We start from the raw sequence: 11849 nt of genomic DNA, 5'->3' as shown, positions 1-11849 counted from the left end.
CCTCCCTCCCAAAGTGCAAGACAGAAAGTGAGGAAAAACTGAACTAGAATAGTTTTGTCAAAATTGTAACAGACATCCCATTTTCATAGGCAAAGTGATTTAATGAGGCTTTAGAAATGCACCAGCTCTTGCAAGAGAATTTTGCATTCACATAGCTATCACTTCATCAAAAATACAGTTTCAAGACAGACTTCATACCTATGACTGTCAAGCTAACAGTTATAAAAGAGCTCAAAACATTTTTAGCAGTTTAGACACTGCTTCTTTGATCCAATTTTTCATGTAGTACTAAAGCAGCTTTAATAGGTACTGGGTAATAGATGGGTATGAGATGTCTTAAAATGGAAAACTAAAGGTAATAACAATGGTGCAAAAATATTCTTCTAGTCTTATGCAAGAGGACACATATATCAAAGAGCAATTAGGTACCTTGTCCCCAGGCAAACCAGAATCTGGAATTTGCCATCCTTTCCAATGTTCCTTGGAGCAGTATTGATGGCATTCACATAATGACAGAAGGTTTTGCATGAAGATCTCTGAAGCAAAAGGGCCTCCTCATTATCTCCAATCTGGTCACTGGTTTCAAAATAAGCAACAGCTTTCTCTGTGGAAGGGAGAAAATCAGAACCCACTGGGATGTAACTTCATTAAGACAGAATTATACAAGGGAATCCTTAGAAAAACAGCTTGCTGAGAGCTAGTACGCAGTTTATATACAGATTCCTCACTCTCAAGAACATAGGTAAGTTGTGATCTCCACCTTTGCTACATAGCAGCAGTCAGCGGACTGGTTGATGTCTAATACAGTTAGGTAACATCAGGGAGCAGCACCAGAGTGCCTGTCAGTGGTTTCATTCTGAATGATACCATCAGCTTTGATTTTTCATATTTTCTGAGTAAGCACTTACCTCAGGCTAAATATCTCAAGTTGTATGTTTTAAGGGAGTAAGTACATCTTAAATTACCACAATGTAGGCATACAGATAAGCATCACAGAAGACCAGTGCAGTGAGTAGGGGAGTTCTCACAAACAACTACAAATATAAACCTTTCCCTCCCTGCTCTTTCCTAAATCTCCCCATAACACCAATCACTACCCCAACCTCCAGCCTACTTTCTCTCTGGGTAGAAAATTGGCTGTTCGAACATTCAGTTATGAGTAAATGACTAGAATTTGAAGTGCTCTTAAAGTTCTGCCCAGATTCACATTCATCCCTTAAACAGAGCTTAGTATTTCTCATCTTCTATCTTGTTTCTCATCGACTTCAAGCAACCTGGAACAGGGGCCAGGCAGGAACAAATGACACCTTAGCTCACGAGAACCCAAGATCTGTGTGTGAGTAGTCATTTTGTAATTATCTTTCTTCTTCTGCCTCCAAATCACATACCACCTTACCTATGAAATCCCAGATGAAGACATTCTTATGAAAAATGCGAGCAGATTTGAATCCATGGTGAAAGACCTGCTCCAGAGCTGCAACCAGGCCATTCTCTCCACACAGCAGAATGGTAAGGCTCCCTCTCTGTGAGGAAGGGAGAGTCTGTAGGTACAACTTGTTTGCATGCCAGAACCTTCAAATTTTAATGTTTAGTCTCTACTAGTACTTCAGTTCCATTTCTCATTATAAAAATATTTACATGGATTGTAGGTTCCAGGCAAGTAATGAAAAATAGGAAATACCTCTTTCTCTGGCTTGTGAAAGTGCTTCACAATATTGTTCACAGCTTCTCCAATTCCCTCTTGGATCTGTCCCGCATTAGGTTCTGCGAAATGATGGAGAGCATACTAGCTGAAGATACCAACTTTAAAACATTCATCAAACTCTCATGATGACATAGCTTGAACTGCAGGAATTATTCTGTGTCTTTAACAGAGTTCAGACAATCATTTGTCTTGTGTAATCCTGAGCCTGAATTACAAGCAACTGATGAGCAACCCTGGAATGGTCAAATAAATTGCCTTACTTAAAAATGCACAACCCAAGGATCTGGCTTGATAAATATTTTATTTGAATTAATCACTTCTTTCTCATTACATAGAGTACAGCAACCCTCACATGAGGAGACACAGGCTGAAAGGCTGTAGCCCAGTCATTTGGCTCACTTCTACATGACAGAGGTCAGAAAAACCAGCACTCATTAATTCCTGACTGGAACCCGTAATGTTTTATTGGGCCCAAAAAAGTGTTTAGACACATCTCTAGTCATTGTACCAATGTGAGGTGCCACAGGGAGAGAATATTCCTTATTAATAGTTCCAAGAATAAATTATCTTCTGTGTTAAAATGTATGCCATATTCCTACTCTGAATCTGTTTAGCTGTATGCCTCTACTATTGAATCATGCTATCCTTCCACCTGCAAACATCTCATCTTCCTGCGCAGAAAATTACCTACCTGCAGAAAATTATCTAGTCCCTCATTCACTTTCTTATTAAAATGGACTGAACTTTTAAAACTTCATTTTAAGCAGATGTTTGCCAGATTTTCATGGCTCTTCTAAGAGTCCTTTCTTATTTTTCAGACATACGCAGGTTGTTATTAGCTTGCCTTACAATTGTTACTCTGGAAGCATGGAGTAATTCAGCATAATTTTAGTACATCAGGATCTTCACATTCTTTGGCAGGTCTAACACAGAACCTCATCTAGCTCTCAAGACAAATGAATTACTGGGTCTTAGTGTTCTCAGATCTAAGGAAATGCTCTGGTGCCCACTTCTCCAGCTAATATGGACTTGTGTGAAAAGCTGCAGTGGCCCCATGTTAGTTTTTAGATGCTGCATTGCCCTTGGAGGCTATTCTTTCCTAGCCTGACATTTCAGCAGTCATGTCCTCTAGTTTTACAGGAGCTGGACAGATTTATGAACAGAACCTACACTGTGCTCATCAGTTTGCTTTAGTGGAGAATGCCTCACATGGCCCGTACAGTCCCATGCCCTGAAGTAGCCAGCTGCAGTTACTCATAAAAGCTAATTTTAGGAATGCAAAGTTGATGTCCCCTATGGTCCCCCTAAAGATGTGCTCCTCTAGAAGGCAGTTCACAGTATCCATATCAAATTCTGACCTGCCCTCGAGAGAAGACTGTCTTCCCACTGACTGCAAAGTGAGCTGGGAAGCTGAGCAGTATCAGGTACTGCAAATTCTGCTGCCTCCTCCTCCCTCATCTCACATCTCTGTGCTCCAAGGAAAGATTATTATCTCTCAAGTGTCAAGTGGGGGACATTGAAAGAGGCAGTGTGTGCAGCCACAGAACAAGCTGCAGACTCACAAACTGGGGCAGGAAAAACTCATCAGCTTGCAGCTATTCCTCTGCACCAAGCCTCTCTTTAGTAGGAGCAATTCTGTTCACGACAGCTTTATTTCTCAGCTGTTGCTGCCCCCTTGTCTAGGGCCCTGGGGAGATAAGAAAGGACTTACTGGTGTTCTTCCCTGTGAGGGACGTGATGCTAAGTCGTCGAGCTGTGGTAGGAGATTTCTGCTGCGGTGGGGTACGGCACTGTTTTCCCAGCTCTTCATCAGATGTGGAGGACACCAGCTCTCCAATGAGTATTCGCTCCAGACTGCCATCATCAACACCTTTCCCCAGCCATCTCCCACAGGGAAACCTGCCACACACCCAGGACAAGCACAGGTCAGCCATGCAAGCAGTCTAGCTTCATCTCAAAGCTAGTGGAACAGCTAGCACCCAATGAACACTGCTAACAGGCAGGAAATATTTTGTAGCCAGAAACTTTTCACAAACTAGAGCTCAACAGGCAGCATTCCCTGCAGAACCAATCATCCTTAGGAAAAGGGAAATATGCAAAGTGTGCAGGAAAGCACTGGACAACAAAGTGTTATATGTATATTTTATGGTCCACATCTTGATTTCTGCCAGGTTCTTTTTCACTTGCAATCAGAACTGATATTCTGCCTTTAAAAATACTGTCACGATTAACAACTAAATTCCCCTGACAGAGTTCCCACCCAGTTGAAGCTGTGACATCTCCTCATACTCAAATCTCATACAGCACATTCTACTGCTGTATGTTTTGACCCAGTCCACATTCCTAATGAAAGCTGCGCACATGTCCATACCCCCTGTCTTTGTACCCAGTTTCCTTGTACTTTCCCCCTGTGGGCAACCCTGAGCTCATCTTTCTGAATTATAGTTTTCCAAATCTACATTTAGATAAAAAACCTAAGTCTGCTTAGCCAAATGCTTTGTAACACCAACGGTGAATTAGATCATTTCAATACAAGAGGTATGAACTCAACAGAAGATAAAGAAATCATCAAACCCTTTTATTTTCTTGCAATCTGACTTTCTGTACATTTGAATATTTTTTTAAATGAAAAAGAAACAAAAGATTTGCCCTAAACTATAAATCCAGCTTTTGGGGGTTTAAAGAGTTCATCTGTGCAGAATTTACCACACTACTTTAAATCAAGAGATTTAATTATTAGACACAAGCATAAGAATCACTTCAACAGTATCCATACTCTGTCCTGTCTCAGAGAGATGCAAAGAAAATCCTACGTTCCTGTCTCAATCAGATTATTTGACTTCAACTAGGGCTTCTGAAATGAGAGAACTGGGGTAGGGGAGACCAGCCCAACCTTACCAGGTACCTAAATCAGCCCACAGTGCTCCATCAACTGAGGAAAAACCTTCTTGCTTTCTCTACATCTAACAAGTAAGAATTTCAGACAAAGAAAATTAAAACTTGCTGCTTACTTGTACGTGTGTCCTGTTATTTCATTTCTGACCATGACACAATCAACCAGCCACTTGGCCAGTAGCCCTGAGTTGTCATGACCAATCTGAACGGTCGTCAGCTTCCCTAAATTCTGGCACTGAAATGAATAACAGTTTTCACTTAATTTAAAAAACAACAGACCACATCCCCACCACCACCACATGCACACATATGGTCTCAAATGTATGTTTTTATTCAGTTTCCTTCGATTTATACAGCAAGGATTTTCAATCAAACATGCAAAGCATTTTGAAAAGCAGAATAATTAAGGCAGGAGAAAAGAAATAACCTGAAATACAACTATTAAGAGCTTGTGAAGAGATTACATTCTTTGTTTGTTGTGAACATTCACTGACTATTCCTGAGTATTAATTACACATTTCTGAGCTAAGGTGATAGAAAGGCATGCTTTTGTAGAAGAAATAGATGTTTAGTACAAACAGCTTTTCAAAAGTGCATTTTGAGCATACTGACCTTCACTTGAGTCACTCTATGTTACAAAGCAGTCCCTAGATCCTCTATTATTTTCAAAGATCAATTTGCTTATTGTTGGGCAAGATCAAAATCACTAACATGAGACTCTTATCATAAAGATACAGAACAAGGAAAACAAGGGACTGTGAATTCCAGTGCAAGATGTAATTGTAGGTGGGGCTGGCAGCAACATCTATTAACGTCACCTAAACATTTCCCTTGCAAGAACTTGGTTTTCTTTGCTTCTAACACTGCCAAACAAGCAGCTTGGGCTGACATTTTCCATAGTGGGTGGCTACTCAAGTTGATATTTTAGGAAAACTTCAGCCAAAGGAATAATCCAGAATAGTCTTGGTATGGTCCTTAGAAATGTCTAAATGTCATTTTGCCTTTTACAAGCCTGGGGATTTTTTCTATGAAATAGAAAGGCAGCCACTGTATCATGAAAATATCCTCTCCATGTCAAAATCTACCTACATTTGGCAAGACGTTTTCTTTTTACTGTTGTTTAAGAACAGTCTGCATGTGCTCAAATGACACAACTTTAATTTTAGTAGCAGATTTTCCTAAAAAAATCAATCCTTACTGGATATTGTACAGCCTGGAGCTGCAGGAGCCTGACAGGTCTTTCCCTGCAACTCCTGGTACCAGCTGCTTTGAGTGGCACTAAGCCAACCTGTAATTGACAGGTGGGAAAGCAGAGGGGAACACTGGACAGTTAAATGCAAAGAAAACCACAGCAAGCATGGAGAAGAGAGCCCATGGAGATGGTGGGTATGTCTATGGCTTGAGGGGGTAGCACCTGAGGCCGGGAAGTTGAACTCAAGGGTTAAATGGGCTGGTTGGAAGGAAAGCAGCAATGCTGGACAAGGAAGAAATTTGGGACTCTTCAGAGGAAGAAAGGGACCTGGGTGATGCTTAACAGGGAAGACGCATTGAAAGAAGGTAAAAGCAGCTTGCAAGGGAAAGGAGGAGTCAGAAATGAATGCTGAAAGGGAAAACTGGACAAGGAAATGTGGAAGGGAATAAGATATGGAAATATATTGGCTAGTTGAGAAGACAGGGGCTGGGCTGGGACAAGGAGAGCAGTGAAGCCTGTAGTTAAAAGTGTATGCTCGACTTTCATCTAGCAGAGGAGGGACAGGCAGTGCTGTTAGCCTGTACATACCTGTATGTACAGCAACCCTGAAAACCTGGACAGCATCTGAAATGCTGTGATCTTAAGAAAATAAACTCTCAGCAAATTAACACTTATTTGGAAGCATGTTTCAAATTGAAAAGTAAAATGCAGAGTGGGTACTCACCTCAAAGGTCATTTCTAGGTGATTTTTGGGAATCTGCATTACACCTGTATCTCCTAGTTCCCCTGATACACATATCCATGGGTTTGATGTGGTTATTGCATTGCTCAGTTTTTTGATGGGAATTATCACTGACCTGTAAGGGATCACTAAGAACAGAATGGGGGAAATAAGTTATTCTTGACCTTTTTCCCTCCTGCAGTAAACACAGTTTCTTGAGTAAACCACATCTCATACAAAATCATGGAACAGTTTGGGTTGGAAGGGACCTTAAAGATCATCTAGTTGCAAACCTCCTGCCCTGGGCAGGGTCACCTTCCACTAGACCATGTCACCCAAGGTCCCATCCAACCTGGCCTTGAACGCTGCCAAGGATGGAGCATTCATCACTTCTCTGCGTAACCCATTCCAGTGCCTCACCATCCTAACAGTAAAGAACTTCTTTATATCTAACCTGAACTTACTCTGTTTAAGTCTGAACCCATTACCCCTTGTCCTATCACTACAGTCTCTGATGAAGAGTCCTTGTAAGCCCCCTTCAGATACTGGAAGGCTGCTCTGAGGTCTCCACGCAGCTTTCTCTTCTCCAGGCTCTCCCTTGAAGGTTAAAATCTTGCCCTATGCCTCAGCAACCTAACGGGGAGCACTCCTCCCACAGGGGCAGAACTAAGCACGCAGAGTGCGTCTCACCGAGGGTCACAGCAGCAGCCGCAGTACAATCGGAGCACGGCTCTGCAGCCCGGCTCTTGGGGAGCTCCCACCGGCATCGTTACCGCGAGCAGCCCCAGCGAGGGGCCCGGTTCCGCCGCACGGTGGAGCTGCAGCCCCGCGGCAGAACCGGCCTCTCTGCAGCAGAGCACGGCTGGAGCAAGGACCGACCGGCCGCAGGCTGACGGGCTAACGGGTAAACCCGGCTGCGGCGAGGGCCCGCGGGCTCAGCGGGTGAAGGGAAAGGTTATGGGGGGAAAGGGAATGTCAGAAATGCCGGCATGGCTGGCAACGGCACTGCCGAAGCCTCAAGCCTCATCTGTCTCTGTGGACATCCACCCATTCAAAAACATCATCACCACTGTTATAATTTATGCATGTATATGGCTGTCCCATCCCTGGCAGTGTTCAAGGCCAGGCTGGATGGGGCTTTGAACAACCTGGTCTAGTGGAAGGTGTCCCTGACCCTGGCAGGGGGGTTGGAACTGTATGATCTTTAAGATCCCTTCCAACCCAAACCATTCCATGACTGTGATTTTGTTAACTCTATGATTTTATGTTGCTGCTTCTTGTTGTTATTATATAAAAAAAAATTATTAATTTGCTTTTAAATCTGCACCACCCATAACATTTTCAAGACAGGGACTGCCATCCCCGTGGATTCAGATTTGACTCAAATACTACACATTAGCACGGCAAGGCTCGCCCTCCGTATGTTTCACAAGCTGCCTTTCTGACTGAGGAAGATAAGGCAGGGTTTTTACTTTTTTGTGTGTGCCATATAATGATATTGCACTCAAAAAATACCCTCAAATTCCAAGCGCTGATGCTACAGGGGAAAGCTGTCGAGCTGGACGCCCCACAGAAGTAAGGTAATAAAGGATGAGTGAATCTCTTTGCGCTGTGCTAGTTCTGAGGAGATTTACTGCTTTAAGGGGAGAAAAAGTAGAACAAGTGCCTGTTTTGACAGCCACCTAAAACTTGCTTCGCTTCACTCTGAGCAGGCAGCAAAATGAAGAGCACGGGCTGCCAAGTCAGTCCAAATAATTAGGTCATTTGATGGGGTCCTGCCTTCTCTGCAGTGCCCAGTGCTGGAGAGACAAAGATTCATTCTGGGACTTCAATCCAAACTCTGCTCTCCTTACAAGACAGGAAGGGAGAGGGAATCTTTTCAGCATTTAAAGAGAGACAAAAAGAGATTTTAAATATACATCAGAGCACAAAGTGCCTTGTATTTCATCCTCCAAGACTTCCACCTCCTCAGTCTGCAGAGGCCAGAAAGAAGCATTAGGATGTACTTGTCTGGGAGGGAAGATCAAGGAGCCTATACAACTGGGTGAGGAAAATCAAGCCCTATACAGGCACTCTGTGCTGATTGCTCTCCTTTGTGCAATGCTTTTATCCACAGCACTCCCACATGACCTTGGCTCTCCAGCTGGCTTCCCAGAGCAACACCTAGCACCCATGAGCCCAGCAGCAACAACCAAGGTTTCCAGATAAGAGCTCATCAGCTCAGGCCCAGCACCATCATCCCTTACAAATCATGACAGCAACTAATTTTTATTCAGGGGGAAAAAATTGATTCTCCAACTCACTGATTGTGGTGAAGACGCTTGTGAAGCAGAAGTAATCCACAGCGTTGAGTGAGAGCAGGTGATACAAGAACTGTTCCCGTTCTTCTTCACAGCGCAGGAAAGCGTAACGCTTGTAAAGCTTCCTGGTAGAAACAAATGAAGAGTTGATCTTAATGGGAGATATGAAAAGTGAGATTCCCCAGCTAACACAAGCTGCTGGAAATCCATTGGGAGCATTTGGTACATGCGTGTTTCACAGATCACTCTTGGCTCCATGCTACCATAGCAAGGCTACAGGATTCATCTCATTAAAGGATCAGGTTTTGCTGCAAAGCACAGATGTAAACTAACACTACCCACCTACAGCAGACCTGAACCAACATACAGCAACCTCCTTTCTTCCCTATATCTTCCCACTGTGGAATAGCCTTGTCTCATAACCTAATCTTCCTCCTGCTTCATCCTGCAACAGAGAAAACTAAGCAAAAGGCACCAAACCAGAGAAGGCACCAATCAGCAGCTGCAGCAGCGCTCCCAACACTCTTTCAGTTCAGTGAACCTAGTGTACATCACCAACTGCCCAAACCAGTGCAAAGACACACCAGGAGATAACCTGGCCCTGCTCCAAGAAAGCACAGAGCTTGTGTTTTCACAAGCAGAGCTTGTGCCTGCAGTCTGAAGGCATCAGACTCCCCAAAAACTGCTGAGGTAGATAGATGTAGATGAAACTTCAGGAAAAGACAGGCCTGCCACCATACCTTTAAGTGGATAATCCAAGAGGTGATTGTCTCCACCTACTCGTCTTTCTTCCCATTTGGTAGTTTCTGGCATAAATCATGCCATATAACTCATCACAGACCCAGAACTGCATGTAGTAGTTAGGATGTTTTCTTTTCATACTGTTTTGTTTGGTTCTTTTTTTCTAAACACATTGCTTTGGGAAAACAAAGTCAAGGAACATCAACACAGGCAGTGCCTGTGCTTGAAAGAGGAGGCAGAGCTGGGGCAACTGCTGAGTGGTTGGGAGAGCTGGCCTCTAACCTAGCTCCTGGCTGTCAGGATGAGGGTGAGCCGACTGAACACAGGGCTGCTGTGAGAAAAGGGGCGTTCCTGTGCCTGCTGCTTCATTTGCACAAGATACAGTGACTGTAGGGTAGCAAAGTGGCTTGTGTCAAAACCCTGATCCGAGCAGCACCTAACGCCTCCTTCCTGAAAATTATGTTTTCCATGCAGGTGAGCAACTTCTGCCCTGCTGGGTGGGCAGAACCTTCTCCCCCAGCTAACTTCTGCCTTTAAATCACTTCTAGCTGGAATCCACAGTATCCAAACAGGGTGCCCGGCTGCACCCCAAACCTGCACAGCACCTTGACACACCACTGAGGGAAGATGTGAAAGTGAAGCTTGAAGAAAAGAGCCAGCTTACTTGGCAAGAGCCTGGTTGGAAAGCAGCTGCTTCAGGTGCTGAGACAAAAGCTTCTTCTCCAGAGAAAGCCTTATCCAGGCTCGGGCTCGTCCCACATCAGTCTTTATTTCACTCATGTTCTGAACATGCCTAAAACAGGTGCAAAAGAAATAATAATAACAGATGAATCATAAAAATTCCACATGCTTTAAATGGCAACATCCAGTGTGATGCAGCAACTGAACTGGAAAACACTCAGCAGGGCTCTGCAAAGCCCTGCACTGCAGCACTGGCCTGGGGACATGGGCAGCCCTTCCCAGGCACAGCAGAGTGCAACCTGGGCACACTACAGCCCATATCAGCTGCTCTGTGTCCTGCCATTTGCTTGGCCAAGGTGAGCAGGGGTAGTTTTGCTTGTCCTTGCACTGCCTGAAGTAGATGTCCTCATGGACACTGCTGACACTTTAAACAAGCAGCCACCTTGTGAGACCCAGTTACATTGCCACAGTTGCTCCCCAAATTGCCAACATGAATGGGTATGTCTGGGAGGACAAAAGAGAAATACATATATTAAGAGTTTCTTCAAACCACAATTTACTCTTAAGGTTCTAACAAATCCCCTGATGGCAGCTGCAATGGGAAACCTGAGAAAAAGAGGACTGGGGTAAACCGAGTGATGGGCACTCACAAGCAGTATCACATTTTCAGGGATATGAGGTCCTTGTTTAAGTGACAGTCTGGCTAGCCCTCCTCATGCTTGGTCTGTAGAAAAGCAGAACTGTTCCATAGGGGCTTTCTTCTATGGTTTTATTTTTCTTTTTTAACCTTCCCTTATTTCAGCTTGGAGAATGCCAGAAACCCAATTTTAGAGCGCAGGGAGCTTTAGAAGAGGAAGTCAGGGCGAAGTTACTTGCAAAACCCCCCAACTTGGTTATATAAACAGCAAAACCAAGAGTAACATTTTCCAGCAGGGGAAAGAAAAGGCTGCAATTTCTTAATTTTCATGCAGTTTACATGTTAAGTGCTCAGGCAGTTCAGCCCTCCAAACCTCCGTGGCAGGCTTCAAGTACCACTAGCTGAGCCTCACCTATCTCTGTTGTGACTTACTTTCCAACTCCTGCATCTTCCTTGAAGGCCCTCCATGCATTGCTGGGTGTTAAGGAATGTGGCAATATTTACACCAAGGAAAATCCATCAAAGTCATGCTGTTACTGATGCTTTTTACATCACTAACATAGTCTCACTGTCTCGTGTTTTCCCCCATCTGTTACACCAAACACGTGCTTTGTGTTATATTTGGACCCTGTATTATTTGAGAAAAACACTCTCTTGTTTATAGAGCTTCTTTACCATAGCACGATCAGGACCTTGAGGGCAAATTTGCAAACTGAAACTTAGTGTTGTCCAGACATAACAGCTCACTGTGCACAAATGAAGTGGATACATCAGGTTTAGCTCAGCAACACCGCTCTCTACAGGCTGACCTAACCCGAATCCTCAAAACGCAGGTCTACCCTTGCAAATCCAAGCTGAGTTGTCTCTGTCACACAGCTCTGTGCTGTATGTATGTATCAGAAGAACCATCAGGAAGGAACAATCAATAAGAGTAATGGCGGATTGCCAGTGGCAAAACCTAGGTTACTTAAAACTCC

At 43.9% G+C, this 11849-nt stretch overlaps 1 protein-coding gene across 1 annotated transcript in view; it reads right to left on the bottom strand.

Annotated features, from left to right (window-relative positions):
* DENND5B (DENN domain containing 5B) overlaps nt 1-11849 on the bottom strand; it is a 115970-nt gene that overhangs the window by 4492 nt on the left and 99629 nt on the right. The window contains exons 13-20 of the mRNA XM_034063027.1: nt 10219-10347; nt 8817-8938; nt 6517-6662; nt 4717-4835; nt 3417-3604; nt 1682-1764; nt 1397-1523; nt 430-604 (exon numbers count right to left, since the gene is read on the bottom strand). Of these exons, the coding sequence (XP_033918918.1) occupies nt 430-604; nt 1397-1523; nt 1682-1764; nt 3417-3604; nt 4717-4835; nt 6517-6662; nt 8817-8938; nt 10219-10347 (1089 nt within the window). The remainder of the gene's footprint in view (nt 1-429; nt 605-1396; nt 1524-1681; nt 1765-3416; nt 3605-4716; nt 4836-6516; nt 6663-8816; nt 8939-10218; nt 10348-11849) is intronic.

The sequence above is a fragment of the Melopsittacus undulatus genome, chromosome 5, assembly GCF_012275295.1.
Source record: "Melopsittacus undulatus isolate bMelUnd1 chromosome 5, bMelUnd1.mat.Z, whole genome shotgun sequence".
Classification (NCBI taxonomy): Eukaryota; Metazoa; Chordata; class Aves; order Psittaciformes; family Psittaculidae; genus Melopsittacus; species Melopsittacus undulatus.
This window is presented reverse-complemented; position numbering and strand designations above follow the sequence as displayed.